Genomic DNA, 20,974 nt, shown 5'->3' on the forward strand with positions numbered 1-20,974 from the left:
CGACGTTCTATTGTGTATGAGTTTTTCTCCATCAGAAAATGTTGAAGCTTATGCTTCGCAATCTCTCTCTTTTTCAAATATTGACGGTTAGCTATTTGGGAAAATTTAAACTCTGCCAGATGGGAAGTCTCAGACAGCTCCTTACATTTCATATTTTTCAGCGTAATGAAATTAGCTTGATAAGCAAGAATCTTCCCCTTTACAGTTAATTTAAATGCTTCCCAGATATTTTCAATGGAAGAAAAGTGGCTGTTTACCTCAAAAAAGAAAATGGCTCCAGCCTTCATTTGTTCAATTAAAGATACTTCAGTTAATAATGCTCTGGTTACAGACAAGTGTTTTAGCAGGGCATATTTGTCAGAAATGGACACATCTATGCTTATAGCAGAGTGAACTGATAAAGAATTTGAGATAATTGAAGAGAGATGGTAATATTGATATCCTTAGAGGTGAGAAAGTAATCTATCCTAGAAGCAGAGCAATGCTAGAAAGAGAAGGAAGCGTACCGCCTGTGCATCAGGTTGTCCGCCCACCAAGGATCAAGCAAACTGTGCTCTATCTTAATCCTCTGCATTACCCTTGTCATCTTAGGTTTGCACTGTGGAATAGCCCATCTGCTTACATATATTTCTGTTTTTTTAACAAAGTTAAAATTGGCCCAATTATTATGTTCTTGGAACTATTCGCCAGCTGGAGCGATCGAACATATAGTGGTTGGCGATCATCTAGGGTTGAACCATAGAAAGAGACTATGGAATACCTCTCCCCGATTATATACATTTCTGCCACCACCTGTCTTCCGGACCGATCAAGAGCCACCTCCCTACCTGACCTTCGAACTTCCTACTGTCTAGAACTACTGACTAGAACCGCAACACCTCTGATAGAGGCTGATGCAGAGAAGTTACATATTACTTAAAAAGGAGAACAATTGACTGATAATATTAGGGATTTTTTTTATGTGTCTCTTGAAGCAGGACAGAGATCACCTTCTGCTCAACATGCCAATCAATAACTGCCCAGCGTTTCTGTGGATTATTCACTACATTTACTGAAACAACCCTCCAGTTTTAACAAGGGGCCCTACTAGACATAATCACTAAAATCTAAAACCATAAACTTCAGCAATCCACCACCATCCACTCTAGCTGCTTGATTCGTTTGCCTTAACCCACCACTGCAATAAACAATTTTCCCCAATAGATACATACTAAGGCCTCACTTAGGGACTGAAAAATCCCCCCCACCTTTCCTATCCCAAAAACCTGTGCCAGTCCACTACAACCACCGTATCCACCCCTCTTACCTCACCAAATACTACATCCAGTCCACCACCCAGCCACAACCCTGTGACCAGAAACTCCCTGTCATAAACCTGTTGCCCTGTCACTACATTCCCCACCTGCAAAAGGTAAAATGCTTGCACCTTTCTTGGGACCCTAAATTACCCAGACCCCCCCCCCCCCAATCTTCTGGCCTACAAAATCAGGCTTACACCTAGATTAATTTCTTACAACTATACATAAGAGTTTTAGAAGAGAAACCAGAAACTCTAAAGAAAAAATCTCATACTTTCAACAGAAAAAATTCAAAAGCCACCTTTATTTCTTAGTCTGATTTTCATGCAGGTAGTTTTGTGCAGTCGTAATATCACTTAACACCTTAAATTGACCCTTAAACAACGTTACCAATCTGGCTTTTTGTAAAATCCTTTCTGGTCTACCGGCAGCTTGGAATAAAGGTAGCATTTGGAGGGATTCCCTTCATCTCTTGGAGGTGTCATATGACATATCAGGGAAATCAAACCTGTCTCTGATTTTCATACCTCTTTATTATAGCACTATTCAACACCTTCCCACGCACCCTATAGTCTCCAAAATTTTGCAATAACGTATGAGGACGGAATCTATCCAGATACTCTAGAAACAGGGTTTGATGTGGATGAGTAATAGTCAAAGCTTCTGTTTTGCCCATCAAAAGATGAGTGTGGATCAATCATCCATATATTCAGTAGCCGCCTCAGCTTTTCCTTCCTCTCTTTCAGGTATGCCAACAAATCTAAGGTTAGACCTCCTTGAGCGATTTTCTTGTTCTTCCAATTGTTGTTTTCAGAGAGGTATGTTTCTTTTGAAGTCCATAAATCTGCGTCTATATAAAATAAGGTGGGTTGCCGCTAACTGCTGACAGCCATGTTGCAGAGAGAGGGGGGGCGTGTCCTTGCTTAAGTGCACATCAGTTGACTAGTCCACGCATGGCGCCTCTGTTCAGCTACTGATTCACAAAGGTAAGCTTACACTATAGTGTAAGTTTACTATTTTTGGGGTATTCAAAAATTACGACTGCAGTGACTCTGGAGTTGGGTAAAGGACTGCGCACATAAAAAGAGGATAGGCCTGCCTTTTTATGTGTGAAGTCTCCACCACAAATGTGTCTTTGCAGTTGCAAAATTTCTATTAGAAAAAATAAACTTGGAGTTTGTGAATACTAAAAAGAAGTAAACTTACACAAAAGTATGTTTACCTTTGTGATTCAAGTCCCTAAATTATTTATATGTGTTTGTGAATTAAATTAAATATTTCATCATTGTGTATTTGATAAATGCTTGTTTCCATATTTGTGTATTGTTTTGAGATTTAAAGAATAGAATTTGCTTAAGCTGGGATCCATTGCTTACAGTAATGACTCAGTAGGGGTCCCCGGATTCCAATAATGATTAAGTGGGTGACAAAAAATAATTAGGGTGAGATTGTTGTTATTCTCCATTTTGGAAGTTAATAGGAATCAGGTGGCATTAGTGAATAATAACGGGATGTGCTGTGTCATGTTAGAACTTATGATGTATCATTTAGAGTTGTAAAGGGATAGGTTAGAAACAGAGGCATTGGATAAGACCTCATTTTTGCACCATGGGGTGTGATTGTGTATGCTAGTCATCAAATTGCTTATTGGTGTAGGGAGCATACCATTAACTGCAAAGTTCTTAAAACCTACATATGCATATGTTAAACAAACCATACCATGCTTTGTGTGTTGGTTGCTCAACTGGAAATCTTTATTTTGTAAGATTGAGAGGTTGGTTACATGTTCATTGTGGGTAATGCTTTAGTATATACAGGAATGACCTAAGAATGTATCTTTCTAATATTGGGTGCTTTATCATTCCCCATTTACACACTCTCAATTAATTTTTTCGATTACTTTTTTGTATTTACACGGGTTGGGAAATAATCAATGGAAATGTTAATGCTCTTTGTAACCATAAGCTTAAAATGGTGTAAAGCCTGCTAAAATAGTTTGTCAGTCTCCAGATTAAAGAGAATTGTCTCCTTAAATTGTGGAACAATTAGAGGGAATAACGTTTAAGTGTAAACTCATCACAATGAACAGGTATACAATCAACAAAAAGTAGATTTAAGTTTTAGGGCGTCGACAGCCCATACTAAGGTTTGCGCTAATAATACAAAAATAATATACGACTGTCATTGAAAAGGCTCTCATTTATCAAGATAAGTTTGGAAGACTAGTTTAAGAAAATACAAATATTTTGTATTCCCGCTGTTGTGGAGGCTCTTTTAAGTTTAGTTATTTAATTGTATGTTAGTAGCATGAAGGTCTAATGTTCGTTGCCAAAGTAAATGCATCAGTATTTACAACAGTGCAATAAAGGCAGCTCGTCGTAATCGAGCCCTTTCTCTGTGCCCCAGCCAATTACAAGAACAAAGACTATCGTACTTTCTCGGAGTCCCAGATCAAAGGCATTCTTTCCAGTTTTCAGAATTCTGCGTAGTCAGCAATGTCGTTTCCACAACCACTGACCAAGAACACAGCCCCTCCCACTCCTTCTCTGTAGGGATAAAGCAACCCCCATACCTTTCTGTGGGAAATTGAGTTTTTCTCACTTACACCAGCATTTACAACCTGATAGTCTTCCGGTTTTCTCTGAAGGGTAGTAACGGCGAGCAGAGGGTGCGGGAAAGGCAAAGCAACAGTGTGAAAACAGACCACAAAGTTGAACTTTGAAGGCCACACAGTCTATATATTTACACACTGCCTGTAGGGACATCGAGAGATTTTGCAACAGGCTAGTGCGTCTGAAGTGGAGGTGCAGCTGGGCGGAATCCGCTCCATATCTGGCGGTGCCTGACAAACCACGGACTTCCTATTTTGCTGGCACTCTGCCTTAGCACATTTTTTTTTAATTATGCTTAATACATTTGTACTCTTTTGGGGGACAGACACCAGCTGGCGTTTCCTTCTTTTAGCATTAACACACGTGTTGCTTACTGGTTACAGGGAGTACATTTCTGGGCATAAAGTGTATGCTCAGTCAGTCAGTAATACTTTATTCGGTTGAAAACAACCATAAAAGCACACGTGTATACTATTCATTATGTAAGTTGTTGCAGTGTTCCTTCCTAAAGTACTTTTAAAACATCTCCTGTCAACTTTGGCCCAAGGCTGAAGAAAAGGTCATGCACAGTACAAACATAGGAGTATAACACTTTCCAGTACTTTGTTATTCAGCTATGTGATTGTAGTGCCTTTCATTTGGAGTATGTGAAATACATTAATAGTATTCTATTATATTTGCATTTGTAAAGCACATGGCTACCCTTAGGCATCCCATCGCTGGCAAACACAACATAGAATCCCACCGTTATGTTCAGGGGGAGATCAGTTGTCAAATAACCATGATTTTACAATTTTGAGGAACCTGAGTTCATGGTCATTAACCCCTTCCATGCTCGTGACGGAACCGTTCCGTCACGAGCCTCAGGTGGGCTGTGATGGTGACGGAACAGTTCCATCACGGCCCGCTCGCGGCAATTCCGTGCCTGCGCTGACGTTCTGAAGAGCGGGCGGGGCCGTGACGGAACCGTTCCTTCACAAGCACAGCTCACCCGCGGGCCGTGACGGAGCGGTTCCGTCACGAGCACGGGACCGCCGCGCGGCCCCGCCTCCCCCTTAGCGCTGCGGCGGAATAGCTGTTGCAGCGAAGGGGTAAAGACTTGTGTCTTAGAGTGAAGGGGGAAGGGAGTGTCATAGCTTAGAAGTTGTAGCCTAAGGCCCACCCTCTGCTTCTTGTTCTTTGAATGGAAGGAACCGCAACCAGACGGGCGTTAGAGGATCGTGTACGCAATTGAGCATGTGTGCAAGCTGGATAGTACAAGGTTGTGTTTTTTAAAAATAGTTTTATATAGCGCGAACTCGCCCCGAAGGTAGTGGAGCACTTTACATGAGCATCAGTTACATTTCACAAGGACACTTATTATTATTTGTTTTAAGGCATGGGGAAGTTGAGTGACTTACCCAGAATCACAGGCTGTTCAGCTGACCTAGATCCCCAGCTCCAAAGTCGGCAGCTCTGGCCGTAATGGCACACCCTCTCCAGAGTTCACAGGGCGGACTCAGAGGGAACTTGCCATTGGCTTCTGAACTGGGGAAAACAAATAAAACACCTGAAAAAAACTTGGGAGCCCAGTGTGTTTTCTGAAGAGCATCGGCTACAAAAAACCGTGGCAGTCTGGATCCTCGGCTGGTACACTTAATTGGAGAGTATCTATGGCAGAATGGGTAGCGCTGCTGAATTTTGGATCCATGTTCGAATCTCAGCCTTGGCTCAACGTCATGTAATGCCCCAGGTTCTGTTGCATAGAGAAGTTTGCACAATGTAATACTGGAGAAACAAATTAGCAGTGATGTCTATGGCAAACAGAATTCATATATTACTTATACGATAAAGCACTGCTTAATTTGTAAAGTAATAAGTGCTGGTGCTCAAAGTTTTTCTGAGAAGCTCTAAGCTGGTACTAATGAATGTCAGGATTGCTGAATATCAAGGCTGCATAGACATGATTCCACCTCACGCCTAATGTGTGCTTATTAAAGCACATTTTTCTTAAAATATTGACAAATCAGGTGCTTTGGAAGGAATTTTGAAGCAGAGCTCCAGAAAAAGATCCTGGATTTCAAGATCCACCTCCATTCTCAAAAGCATTGTTGCTCCGTTGTATAAAAACATGTATCTAGCAATCATAAACCTGACATGCTCAGCATTAAGGGGATATTAGCATAACGTTTTGTGTCACATATGATATTATGCTTGCTTGCTAAATTATGCAAGCAAACTGGAAAAATGGAAAAGGAGGAATAGATATCTGAATAATTAAATAATAGGGGACGGTTAATTCTCCTATACTAGTGACACTTGTCCAGTAACCGGCTGTTTTATAGATAAAGATACCATCACGACTATTTGAAGATGTGATTACATATTTTATTTATCGTAATCACACCACGGAATCATTAGCCAGTAATTTCTGTAAATTTCAAATTTACATTATGCACAGATATACATACATTTGTACATAGATATATACAACAAAAGACAAAAAACACTAAATTTGTACAAGAAGCACGTAATCGCAAACAATTCCTTCTTCACCCAGAACAAATTATTAAAGCAAAAGCTAAGTGTCCTATTAATTCTAGGAAGTACACTCTGAGGTAGCCGGACACAATTGGTTCAAAAAGGAAGATATAGAACCTAAATATAAAGAATGTGTCAAAAGGTATAGTTCCACTTTGATTTCAAGGTTAAATCAGACGCCTCTTTATGGAAAGTGTCGTCGCGTTTCAGCTTTCCAACAACTCTGGCCTCCTCAGGACAGGGTGATAAAAGGAACTAATGTAGATCCAATCAGGCAGAACTCTTTGTGAGATCTCACAGGATGGAGAAATTCTTCTAAGTGGTGAAATACGGCTGTGTGGAACACTCTCACACGTTGCTTTGTCAGAGTAACAAGTAACCCATGTTTAAAACTGCACCAAAGTATGCCACGGGTCGCCCAGTCATTCCGCGGGGTCTTCACTCTGGACGGCGGTTCACCAGCTTGCTAAATTATGTCCCACCACAAATATCTTCCGTCAAAAATATGTGGCATGAGAAGAAACACCCCTTATATATTCAGTGCGAGGGAACGGAAGAATCCTATAATTCCAGCTCTGCATAATTTGCCAATGTTGTCTACTAAACAGCGTAGACAACATTTTAAATAAGAAAGTCTTAACATACAGAATATTAAGTAATGTAGGTATATGACCATGCTCAGAGGTAACAGCGCCACAGATTGTTTGTGCACGTCTTACTATGCCACAAAATGCCTGACCAAGTATTATTATTATACAACAGAATTCATGTCCAGCTGTTACTGGGTCACGGGATGCTTTACCATTCCTTATATGTCAGATTTCGTATGCATCTCTTGCTGAGGCACAGAACCCATTAGACTCTGATCCATCATTTTTCCTGATGGGAAGGATCTAAATGTCCCCTTGTTAGCTGCCAGAACCTAAAATCCATGCCCATGGGTTTCAATAGTGCCTATTAAGGTAATGGAATTCTGTTAACAACTTAGTACATTTATCTCCCAGGTGTGAGCTCCTTGGTGCCATTGTAATACACTCTGTTACGGGCTCCTCAGCCAGTACCAATAAATCTCTGCTGCCACTTGGTATGTAATAAAGAATAGTATGCACATCAGTGCTTCAGAGTATTCTATCAACATGTCATGCAGTGCCTGACCATTAGACTAGTTCCAGCTTCAAGGAGGTTGTTCACAAAAGCACACATACTGCTGCTTGTGTGTAAGATGGGGACCCTTGTTGATAGTGCAGCCAGAAAGGAGAGTTTGATTTCAGTTAAACCTGTAATTGCTTTTTATACCAGAGGTCAGTGTAATAACTGGGCACGGGGGAAATTATAAAGGAGAGGGGTACACAGACAGGCTTGGAGTCCACTTTAGGCAGCACTGGGGCCACACAGGTCAATTTGCTGTACCTCATAATGGTGCACCATAGACAGATAACTCATTCTTCAAATCAGAGCTGTGTAAAACTGTATCTGCGTTTTTTCATTTTATATATTCCACTTGCCACACCAGAATGTGGAAGGGTTTTTGCTGACACCCTGATCAGTCAACCCCCTCCTGGAGGGTACTTGCTTCCTGCACTTAGGAGTAAGAGGGAAGTATGCTGTTAACAAGCAGGAGTGCAACAACTGGAAGTACTCTCACTGCCTGCATCAGTATCTTTCAGCATTCCAGGCGTTTTCATAAATTCGTTCCACAATACCGCTAGGATTATGTTTGTGCACTCCAGCGACCTCTTGGAATGCTATATGGCCTCCTAACCCTCCCTCTCTACTACAGTAAAAGGCAAGTGGTGTCCTCTGTCCTTCAATACAGATTGCAGGAGACCGCATTATTTTACTTCTCATACTGAGAGAATTAATAACTTATTGAATATTTAATCAATAATTGATAATGTATCTTCTATTGTGAGTCGTGTAACAAGCCACAGGATACTGGAATACCTCCATGGTTATTACATTAGACCAACCACTAGAAAGAACATTAAACCCCTATGCTACACCTCTGATTACAGGCAGTGCCCAATAGGACCATCTTGAAGACTGCTCCCTCACGCAATATTGTCCATATCAGCCAAAGACCACCCATAGAGCATAAAAACTATCAGCCCATATCTGACCCTTTACACACGCACACTAATACTCATATAATAAAAGAACAAAAAAGGCATTACCCCATACGCTCTGACACCCTCGCACTGACTCGCAGAGTTTCACATAATCCCACATACAACTACCTGGAATTTTTTAAAGCCACGCTCACAATCTGGCAAAGTCCAAATGTGTGTGTGTGCTTCACTTTCAAGTCCCTCAGGCTAGATGATAATGTTGGCAGCGCACAGGACGCCATTGGTAACTTTGTGTATATAGTAACTTTGAAAGAGAATGTCTAAATAAGTTATGTTACTGTTATGTTACTTTATTGGATATTTGTATAGCACAACTTTTGGCAATTACTTAGTCTCTTGGCGCAGACATTGGTCTGCAGTTGTGATTTCATCTAATTGGAGGGAGTTTTCATTCCTGAACCTCATTTGGCATGGGTGTATGATTTGGATGGCGTGGGTTATACTTGTGGATATGTTTTAATAGGGCAGTGGGCCTAGAATTCTTCCAGCTTAACACATGTGAGTGGGATTATTTTCGCCTTCTTGTGCGTCCCAGGAACACTTAAACTATCACATGTAGGGACTTTACCATATTAACGGAACCGCACAACCAGTGGTATTAATCACTAACTCTAAACTATCAACTTCTGTGGCCTTAGCAGAGGTTAAACTAGAAGGGCCAACCACGGCTCCCACTGTTTTAATCGCTCTTTATAAAGATAGTATTGTCTAGATGAAGTTAATATTTTTTTATTATCAACAAACAGATTTCTAGGTCCGTTTAATTATTTATTGATGAATTTTATTTTTTAATTCATTGTGACGATACAAACTGACTAAATGGAGGCTCCTGTGAGGATTCTTATAAAAAAAATGTTTTAAACTAAGTGGAAATAATGTAAGCTAAGACACAGGACCGAGATAAAACATGTCTCTTGCACCATGTGTACATATTTTAGCACTCTCCGATATAAGTTTTTTTATTAATGATGCATGTTCCCCATCGTAATGATTGTTATTAATCAAACAATAAAGTTAAATTGTAATTGTAGTGGATCATCTCCGCAAGGTTGTTTGCAGTGGAGTGTATGTTCCTTTGGCCCTCCACCTAACCTGTCAGCTAATGTTCAAAAGACGCACGTTTGGTGCAAATGAACCTCTTTTGGCTAGTGGGTTGTATTTTTATAAAAAATACTGTAGCTGGTATGAGTGACTGTACTGTGGTGGCTACTGTACACGTGGTTAATATCCAGTTGTGTTGACCTGCGTCTTGTTTCCTTCACTAGTTCATTCGATACTAATGAACCACCCACCCTTTGAGATTTTAGGCGTCTGATGTCACATTACTTTAACAGGCATGTGCTTCCCTGTTCCCGGCATAATCCAGTTACGGATCAGAACTCTGATTTCAGACCTGCCAACCATGGAACACATTCCTCGTTGTGATTTTTCCTAGATTGTGGGAAACAGCTCGAATTCTGAGGGGAGACTCTATGCTATTGCAACAAGCCACTCTGCCACAGCTGAATCTCTTAACCTCACTGCACTTGGCCCATTTCACTTGGGGAGGGGGAGAATAAACGACGTCAATTTTGGCAAAAAAAGTTCCATGAGATCTTTGTTAATGTAAAATGTCAGATTAAAAAGACTGCCGCAGCCAAAGACTTGAGCACTCCTTTTTGATTAATGACTCGCGACAGTTCCTTTCACACCGAACAGCTCTCAATTTTAATTAAAATGTGTTCACTTTCCTTAAATTTCCCACAGTATTTATGCTGTCCAAAGAATTTTGAATGCAACCTTCAAGGATTGCGGTGACAGAGCGCCCAATGCACCTTCAAAGGTTGAGTACTATGTCACTGATAAGTGTGACACACACACTGTATCTTCGTGCGAGGTGGAATGAGTGCTCGTGACGGTGTGATAGAGCCAAAGCGATGCTAGAAACCAGGGTTCGAGCCTCGGGTCGCGTCCACATCCTGTGATTCTGGGCAAATCACTTAATCTCCCGGTGCCTTAATGTGTAACGTAAATACGGTGCTCATGTAAAGCGCTTCAACGAGTTCGCACTATATAAAATATATGCAAAAAAATGTGGGAGATAAATAAGGTGATTCAGTTTGCTGCGTTCAGTCAATGTAGGAAAGGCGAATGGTAAGTAAAAGAAACAAGTATGTCAGTAGGTGCGGTGGTCGGCGGCGGCGGCTCCTGTGTGTGCCCGGCGGGTCTCGCTTTCTGAGGGGGCTCCCGGGTGCTCCTCGGCCCACCGTGCGCGGCGGGGTCCGCGCTGCGCGTGTACGGGCGCCATCTGCTCGGTATTGTGCTCCCGGTTGCCAGGCTACCTGCTCTCCCTGTCACACTCGGCTGCCTGGGCCTGCGTTAGCAGCATTATCCCCGGCGCGCCGAGGGGGCTGGCGGGAGGCGGCCCAGGAGCTGGAGTCACGATTAAGCCATCTGCAAGTGTGGGGGAGGGAGGGAGAGAGAGACAGACTGAGGGACCGGCGATCACCCAGCGAGACTGGCTCCTGCGCGCCGCCACGCTCATGCGCCGTCGTCTACTCCCATCTGCCGGCCGGGATCGGAACTGCAGAGTCTGCTCAGCTCACCTGCTTGGCTAGCCAGGACTGCGGGATGATTCATGTTGGGTTTATTATCCCGATTTCTGCCGAGGCAAGTTATTTTTTGTAGTTACTAAATTAAAGTATTGAGCCACACTCATTAAACGGAATAAATACATACGATACACGCATCATGCTTCTGCATAGACACTGTATTCCACGAATACAGTTTGTGTAAGCAAAGTATTATAACACTGAACATGGCAGATTATTACAATTAAAACGATTATTCTGGCCCTAAAATATACGTTTCTGTTTGTTATACCTGTTTCTATCACAAACAGGCTTCTAGTATGGAAATTAAAATGAAACAAATGGCTACCTCTGTTTTGAGTACCCATTCCCTGAAAATCTGTCGTCCAAGCCCTCTAAATTATTAGTAACTTAATGTTTATATAGATTTTACCGTCGGATGCCACTTCACAGACCTTAACGTAGCATGTGTTTTAACACCCACAGCCCCCAAATTGCTCTGATCTTTCCTAATCTGATTTTGAAATGCAGGTCCACATTTCTCATTGCATTGGAACAAAATACGTAGGGGCAGATTTATGTTGATAATGCGCCCCGTTTGCGTTACGCAACTGCGGCGTAAATGTGGCGCATCCCTATGACCCATTTACAACGTGACGCATCTCGGCAGATGCGTCACGTTGTAAAGCCCTGCGCCACTTGTGGGCGTTCCGGCGCAGGTTGGGCGTTCCGGGGCAGGTGCGCCTCGCAAAAGTGGCTGAGTGAAATCTATAAGATTTCACTCAGTCACTTTCAGGCCAATGCTGTGTCAAAACCCTGCGCCTGCTTGAAGCAGGCGTAAGGCTTGACACAGCATTGGACACATAGGGCACCCCCGAGCCTTGCTGGCGCGACGCAACTCCAGCAATGCGCCCCTTTACGGCACAGATGCGTCACGCATCTGTGCCGTTATTGCCCCATGGTGCGCCGCATGGGTGTCGGAGCAGCGGCGCAAAATAACTGGCGCATCCCTGGGGATGCGCCAGTTATCATAAATCTTAGCTGCAGAGTTGATTTTTTTTTTCGACGGCTGCAGCAGAAATTTGGTTTTTTTTTTACTCAAATTTCCAGTGAAATGAGGGATGAACGTTGTCATCCTTCAGTTTCTTATTTATGTAGTTAGTTGCTAAACTGGCACTAATGAGGCAAACTCTTTGCCCAAACAGTATGAACATGTGTAGAAAACAAACAAAAATGAAGTGAAACTGTTTAAAAAGTGTTGCATTATGCCACATAATTTGACTTTTCTTGTCATATAATTTAGTTAACCCTGTTGCATAATTTGCTGCTCCCCCGCCTCATAATTCCAGTAGTCTTGCATATAGTGTTGAACTGCAGGCAGTTTTTCATTCGTTTGTAATATATTTTCAGTCACGTGGTGGTCATGGCTTATATTTATTTATTTATGTCTTGCATAGCCACAGCTTTTCCACAGAAGCCACTTCCAGTGAGTTTGTTTACATAGGTTAGTCCGAGTTATGACATTTAAATTTGGAAGCAGAAGAACTGTTTTCTGAGGTCGTTAGCCGTAAAGATGACATTTTGAGAGGGGGGGGGGGCTCTATCCCTTGATAGAGGGGCTAATGGTCCCAGTGCTGTCAGAAATAAACAGGGAGGCTTCTATTCAGAGGCTTCTCTTCATACTGTTTTGAAATCCTATCAGATTAGTTGGGTTCCTCAGAGTTCCAGATCTGTGCCCCTACTCCAGTTATTTTACCTCCTTACATTTTTGTGCTGAGTCTTGTTTGTGTAATCAGATTTGATCTGCTTGATCAGTTCAATGAAGTCTGTAATGTCATGTTAATAACTGAAGGTGTAGCATGCCAATACTAGAGTCATTTGAAGACCAAGCACAGCAGTTTTATCTTTACGCAGGAGTTCTCTCTGTGCTGCGATGATGTATGCACATTTTCTGAGATGCATGCATAGTCTGGCTGTATTTTTCTTTTAGCTGGTGTGCTTAATTTGAGTTACAGTAGTCTACCGTGGAGACTATCAAGGGCCAGGATAGTTCAATGCAGTGTTTTAAGTGAAGGAAAGGTAGGATCCTTATAACTCTGAGGGTGGGTTTGATACTCTTTACAACTGTGGAGGTGTGGTGAGTAAATGTAAGGTGCGTTTTGAACCTCAACCCATAATTTTTTGCAGTTTGGACAGGGACATTTATTGGCCATTCCTTTTGCCATTTAAATGGAAAATCTATATCTGGCAATTAACCCTAACAAGAATTTCAGTCTTCTGAAATTAAAACACTTAGGGCCCCATTAGGATGGAGGGCGGATCGCGCCCTTGCCGGACCGGCGGTAGCCACCGCCGGCCCAGCGGGGGCGATCCGCCCGCCATCCTCCCATTAAAGACCCCCCGCCATATTAACATGGAGGGGGGTCCGCGGTGGACGGAAAGACCGTCCACCGCTTTTCCGCCCGGTCGAAGTCGACCGGGCGGAGAAGGGTTTAATATGGTGGCGGTGTCTGAAAGACACTGCCAGCCATATTGCAATGTGGCCTTTCACAAGCCTTTCCATGGTGGCATTGCCGCCACGGAAAGGCATGCAGAGTCTGCTTTGGGGGCCCGTTGTGGGCCCCCATGGACTCCGGGGGGGTGGGGGTGCACATGGGGGTACGTACTTATGGTACCCCCCTGTCTATCCATGAACAACGTGGCAGGCACCGCGCGGTGCCTGTCACGTTGTGCATTGAAAAGCACAACATGCATTTTTAGCATTGAGGCAGGCGTTGCTTTCAGCACCGCCCGCCGCAATGTTAAAAATGCGGGATGCGCCCGCCAGTGTGGCAGGGGCATCCTAATGGGTTGTGCGGGACCGCCGCTAGCATTGCGGGCGGTCCCATTTCCCACTGGTATGGCAGGCGGACATACTAATGTGCCCCTTAATGTCAACTCTCCTTAATCCAGAAGTAGAGATCTTTGCCTATGTTGTGCAGGGGCGACTCCTCCGTGATTGCGGAGGAGCGTCGCCCCACTAGCTCAGAACCAGCAGCTAAAAAAGAAAGTGATATTTCATTTTAGTTTTATTTTTCAGCAGCTCGCTCAGCCAGCTTCTGCAGGGACTGGCGGTGCCGGGGCATGGGAGGGGGAGGAAGAGTGCTGTATGCACACTCCAAGTGCCCATGTGTATTTGCCTGGCCGTCTCAGGCGTTCAGCTCTTTGCTGCCATTATTATATGCACTATCTTTTAACAGTTCTCCACCAGTACCAATATGTCACTACAGGCAATTGGGCAATTTACTTACCAAATTACAATACTCACTACATCACTGTTGGGTTTCTTTTCAGTTAGAGCTCAGTAGTTTTGAGAAAGTCTGTAAAGTGTGAAGAGAAGGAAGATTGAGTCCAATTGATGACCTTGCGGTGCCAGTCTGAAATACTTTCATTGTAACTACCCTTTTGCATGAAATTTCAGTTGGGCAGAGGGAGAGCAATGCAGTATTCAAGCTTTTCTTGGACCACGTGTATTTTTGTTCTGTTCACAAGGTTGATTCGGTGCATTCCCCAGCTAAGGCCCCAGGTTCCCAGGGACCTGCCTCTGTAGTTCATTCGCTGGTTGATAAATTACATAATCCTAGAATTGAAGAAGTACCTAAACCTCCATGAATTTTGTTTCTCTAGCAATAACTTTTAATTCATGTATTTTATACCATTTAGATTGTATTATAAATTATTATGTAGACATAGAATTGATACATTTCTTCCTGATGGTGTTATGTATTGCATATTTGTGATGATATGCTTAATGAGTTTATTTATTGTTTCTTTGTATTCCAATTGCATAATTATTTTAATACATTTCTTTTTTCAAACTTAAAAGAATGTGCATTTGGCCTGATGTGTGGTTCCAGTTTCTGCAGCTATCCTGATCACTTGATCAAGTAGGGCTTATGTATGGTGCATCAAGTTTCGAACTTTATTCGTGCCTTGAACTGAGAGCAAGTGAAGGCCTTTTGTTGCTTGATTTATGTGCGTCCACTTGCACTTCTGTTTTTGATGCCCTTACAACTTGATCTTGCCACGAAGTTTCTTCGGTGGCATAGTGTGGAGGATGTTGCAGTAGTCTGAATACCAGATCTTTTCGCTTCCACTTGGTTTTGACGTATTTGGACTATATTCTGCAGTGGGGAAAGCTACCAGTCGATGCCCTTGACCTTCAGTGGGTGACACGTTCATTACTCTGTTTTGATGAAGTGGGTGAACTTGCTCCTGGGTTAGAAGGGAATTAAATGTTAGTGTTTCTGCTCTTCTGAGCATTAGAATCTGAGTCTTGTCTACACAGATACATTGGAACTCACTTTCCTCTAGTGAAGCACATGGTCCAGGCACACAGTACAGTTGGCCTTCTTCATTGGCCTGTATACTAGCTGGAAGTGGATTTGAGTGTTATATGTGTATATATGCTGTTTTATTGATAGAACTACAATAAACCTTGGCATCTGCAATGTTTAACACTTAACCCCTTAACTGCTTAGAACGTTCCGCGACAGTGCGGAAAGTTCTATTGAGCGAGCGGGGCCGCGAAGGCCAACGGACGTGAGCAGCACTACAAAGGTAGTGCACGCGACGGCCGTTGGCCGTCAGAAGCAGCGATGAGCTTAACAATTGATAACATTACGAAATACACAAAGTGTTATGGGTTGCCAGGCCAATTTTGGTGGGTCATGAAAGTCAATGGTCTATATTTAAGTAAGATTTGAAATGATTAGCCCTGTGTGTACATCAGTGCAAAAGTGCTGAACTAGGTCCCTAAGTATTCCTAAGCAAAGCTCTGGGTGAACCTTCCAGTAATTGTTGTGGTGTTTTTTTTACTTCTCAAAGCCATTTTAACAGAGAATGTGCTCATTTTACTTGCCCATACACAACCATACCACATGTGTATGACTTATATACATAGATTGAGAAATATGGATGTGGCCCAATGACCAGAGCGTCCAACTTAGGATCTGGGGAACCAGGTTAGAGTCCTGGTGTTGGCTCAACATCCTTTGAATCTGGGCAGATCACTTAATTTTCCAAGCTTAAAATGAATCCTACCTTCTGTAATGTAATCTGGTGCTTGTATAAAGCACTCCAAAGCACTTGGTAGCTGCTTGCGCTATATTAGAATGCAAGGTATATATATATTTATATTATATTATATGTATAGAGCCCAAAGTACGCTCATGGGCCTCGTTTTAATACAAAAATTAATATGAGGCCTTTCTCCTTGCTCTGCGGCAGAAGGGGGTTTTCAAATTTGCTAAAATTACTATCAAAAACATCAAGATTTTTCAGAAGCATTGTGATTTGAGGGAAGAGATGTCGTAGGCCAGCACTGCACTCTAAAAAGTGTTCCAGCTCCAGGCTGCAGTGCAATTTACCATCTGAACTATTAGGGGCAGATCAATATCTTCGTCACAGTTCGATATCAAAGGACGTGGTCAAGGTTGTGACGTTTATAAAACAATTGCAGTTATTACATTAGGAAATCGCCTCCACCTCATGCCCATTAACCCCTTGCCCGTGGCCGGAATTCCGCTCCTGTGCGGCACATTCCGATCGCAGGCGTGGTCATCAGCACACGAGCACTGTGTGCCATGACGGCTCCCAGCCGTCATCAGCATCGAAGGAGTTAAAGCTAGGTGGGGCGTGAAAGTTTGTCTTTCTTCAAACGGGGTCATGTTATGAAAAGTTTGGGAAGCACTACTGTAAGGTATTTTAAAATGCAGCCACTTTGTGACTAGTTAAGTAAACTAGAACATATTTTCTATCACATTTGTCCTTGTTGCCAGATTCTTTGTAGCAGATAAAAAAAAAATGTATAAGTTGACTTTCACATTCTGCTTTTTAAGTTAGGCCCCTCAGGACTCCACCTCCTTTACTCTGCCTCTCTTTGATCCCCAAATTATGGGTTCCCTGAGTTAATTTTTTCCAACGCCACTACTCTCTGTGCTAGTACTTTAGACATTTGAGGAAAGCTACAGATGAATGTGAAATGGTCAAAATTCTTGCACCAAGGTCCGATTCAGCAGGCTCCGCAGTAGGATCTCCTTATAAACCAGCCCTGGTCCTTTCTCAAAATCCCACCGTACCAAAGGGTGAGCACATTCATGCAATGATAGTGGCTTACTCGTTTCATTTTCTCTTGGACTACTAAAAGGTTTGGTTACCAGAGAATCCCGAGTCTCAGGGGGGCTGTGTTTTTGTCAAATGAGTCCTTTGGAACTAAGTGCACATTAAAATGTAAAAATAAAGCCCCATCCTGGAATCCGGCTGCCATTAATGTGGATCCACCAGTGCCCCTGTTAACAAGTCCAGAACCGAGCTTGGAGTTTTTTTCTCCAGATATTCTTGGTCTTTCAAATGGATGTATCTTTATTTCACCTGTATTCATTGACTTTCTCGTTATTAATTTTGGTGTGTGTAACTAATGAGGCATGTTTCTTTCTTTACTTAGGAGCAAAACGCCGTGGGCATGCCTCGCCCCACAGGGCCCATGCAACAATCGGGGCCGGGGTCTGGAAATGTGATTTCAGGGGCGAACCCTGGCACCCCTGGATTCCTGGCAAACCAGCCGCAAGCCGCCATCATGAAGCAAATGCTGATCGAGCAGCGGGCTCAGCTCCAAGCCATGGAGCAGCAGAAGCAGCAGTTCCTCCGGGAGCAAAGGCAACAGCAGCAGCAAATCCTGGCAGAACAGGTAATGCTTCACATAAAAGGTGTTTTTTTTCAGCTGACACCGCTTTTGGTCTAGGTTTTACTGCAGTTGTACTTCAGTGTCACCAAAGCAAGCTGTTGTATTAGTGGTGCCAAGTAAATGCACCCACTCACTCACCCACTCACTCGTTCTCCCTCTAAGTGACTCGCTTGTGTGGCAGTCTGTTTTCTCGACTATCTGACTTCTCTGACGTGGGTCTACTTTTCTTCGCCTCTCCATTGACCCATCTCTGATTCTGTTTCTCACTCACTCTCCCAGTGACCGTAATTCCACTGTAACTCCTTCAGTCCCTTTTACTCCTGTTTGCCTTCCCCTGCCAGGATTCCCTTTGACAGTCCTTTCTCTGTTCTTTTTCTTTCCTGTTTCCTTTGCCTAGTTCTCATTCCAACACAAAGACTCTCTGCCTCTAGCGCTCACTGTTGTCTCTGGGGTTACCTCAGTCTCTCAGCCGTCTTTTGCTTCCAGTGCTCTTGCTATCTTTTCATCTGCATCCTTTTGTTTGTTCTTACTCTTTGACTTCTCTCAGCCCAATCTCCCCTGACTTCCCATCTTCTCCCTGCTTCTCCTGCATGTACCTTCTCTCTACTGAGGTTTGATTGAGCTTCCTGGCCAGGACTTCAACCTACTTGCTTGTGTGCACTTGATTGAAAAATCTTACAGACATAATCTCAAGCATTACCTATGCTTTCTTACTATTGTTCCCCCTTGTTTGTCCCAAGATTGGTCTTAAAATTACAGTTTCGTTTACCACGCCAACTCCTCCATGCATTTGCTATCCTTTCTGTGAACAAATGTTGTTGGAGCTACTACTACTCATATGCCACCCCTTTCGGAAGAGTCATGTGGTGACGTACACATCTTTTTCATTGGGAAATGCAGTGTTTATTCTCGTTAGAAATAATAGAGTCTGAGTTGATATGAGGTATTCACAGGTCTAGAGTGTGTAATTCCCTCAAATTTCTATGGGCATTTGGTAATAAAGTGTGCATCAGTGTTATGATGGGATCTATTAACCAAAGTAATTATTAGGTAGGCATTACTGCTGCTTCACATTACTGAGGAACATGGTCGGTCTTTTGTTTACAACAAAAATAACAATAACTGCATAAAAAGGAATACATATTTTTCACCTGTTCGTGCTTTTTTCATCCTTGTAGACCGGTTGCTCTTCCATCTATCCTCTGGTTTACCTATCCAAATGTAGCCTTTTTGTAGAACTAAAATAGGTTCCTCCCACAGAGCCGGCGTTTAACAAGACTCTGCCTGTTCGTGGTCTTTTCCTCGCCTGTGTATAATCCACTGACTGCCCACATTTCTCCTCCCCACAGGCAACACGGCATTGCCACCCTTCTTTACTTTTCACACCCTCCATAGTGCAGCAAAGACACACTAACCATGCACAAGCAAAAAAAAGAACCCTTTTCGAGGTTGGTTTTACACTGGCCCTGCCTAGGTTCCTCAGCCATCTATGGGCCAAATAAATTACAGGTAAGGGAACATATTTGATATTGTGTATTGTGTGTGTAATATAGTAACAGGTCATCTCTCCTTGATTTCCACCAAAAACACACGATCTCTCTAAAGCTTTACTGTTGGCTCTGCGAGGATAACTATTTGTTTTACTCTATGAGGCCTTTGGTATTGCGAATTTAAACCGAAATGACCTGAAAAAAGAGGAAAATGCCATCTTAAATCAGTGCAGGTGAGTGAGGGGCCATATTGAATCTATTTTTGCACGGTTTGGCCATGCAGGGAGCCCTCCCAACGAGATCATTTAAGCTAGGAGCTCTTAGTTTTTCAAACTGAGAATCTTCAAGTTCTACATTTTTAAGGTGATGGATTATCTGTAAATTGCAGTGATTAAATGCTAACAAATAATAATTCTGTTCCACACTCTCGAAGTTACCATAGGTCTCAATTAGTATAAAAATCTGTGCTTTTAAAAACGTTGGAAGTCAAAAACCAAGTATAAATCCCTGTACAACAATTCCCTCCTGAAAGTCATAAAAGTCAATGATTTCATCATATGAGGCTGAATGTGTGAGTCTTAAAAACCTGGAGCTCATACAATAACGTCCACCTACTGACGTCAGAAATCTAAAATCTGTAGCGGATCTGATCAAGCATCCTCTTATACAGTTGCTGTTGCACTCTGACTCAGCCTAGTGCTGTTGGTCCCTAAAACAAGCACCCGATTGCCTTTGAGTTATGCCTATATAACTCCCATTAGCAATTGGTGGTGAGTGTGCGCTAACTAACTAACTGCTGGTTCTGAACATGGGTGAACACGTTTCTCCCAAAATTCACGTCAGTAAATTCTGGTTGCTACCCTGACCTCCCAAATGAATAATAATAATCTTTATTGCATGATTAATTAAAATCTTTGCAATTAGGCAATAAAAACAGGAAGGAGAAAAGTACATGAATAAAGTATTTTGGAAAGCAAATTTAAAAACATTTAGAAAAGTTAAAAAGTGAAAGAAGAACCATGCGGCGGGTACAGTACTATGCATTAGTGAAAAAGGACTTTCACAATCAATTGTGTCTTTGGTTATCGAAGGAAAATAGTCTTGAAGAGCGGAAGCCATTCACGCTAAGTCAAATTCAATTACTAACCGCTGGGTTTAGGGCCGTGTTGACTTAATTTCAGAAAGCGCACTAGCCTGCATGCTAGTTGGATGTCTTCTCCCTTAAAGCTCATCAACAGAGCTTGTCTACGAGTTCGCACACGTCTTTGGTTCCAAAACTGTGTTAGTAAGCTCTTTCGGATACTATCTAGAGCTTTGCAGCTACACAGCAGGTGCAGAACGTCGTCCTTAGCATTATCGCAGAGCCTACACTTAGGATTGCAGTCCAGGCCCTTCCAGCCCAAATTAATCAGGGATGTCACTTCCCTGGAAGTACCATGCCCTTTGACTGCTTCTCAATGACACCACCCTTCAATTTATTCAGATGATACATAATTAAACTTTGCTTTGAAATAAAATTGAAAATGGCAGCGGTGCAGCATGTTTAGCTATGGTGGGTATCAAGTGCAACCAATCACACCTAAAGCTAAATCCATATTTAAAATATTTGTGATGGTTAAATCACACTGATT

At 42.6% G+C, this 20,974-nt stretch overlaps 1 protein-coding gene across 2 annotated transcripts in view; it reads left to right on the forward strand.

Annotated features, from left to right (window-relative positions):
- MAML3 (mastermind like transcriptional coactivator 3) overlaps window positions 1-20,974 on the forward strand; it is a 519,669-nt gene that overhangs the window by 479,295 nt on the left and 19,400 nt on the right. For both annotated transcript variants that reach the window (XM_086951706.1, XM_086951707.1), the window contains exon 3: window positions 17,614-17,856. In XM_086951706.1, the coding sequence (XP_086807832.1) occupies window positions 17,614-17,856 (243 nt within the window). The remainder of the gene's footprint in view (window positions 1-17,613; window positions 17,857-20,974) is intronic.

This window comes from Lissotriton vulgaris, unplaced genomic scaffold, assembly GCF_964263255.1.
Source record: "Lissotriton vulgaris unplaced genomic scaffold, aLisVul1.2 SCAFFOLD_751, whole genome shotgun sequence".
Lineage (NCBI taxonomy): Eukaryota > Metazoa > Chordata > Amphibia > Caudata > Salamandridae > Lissotriton > Lissotriton vulgaris.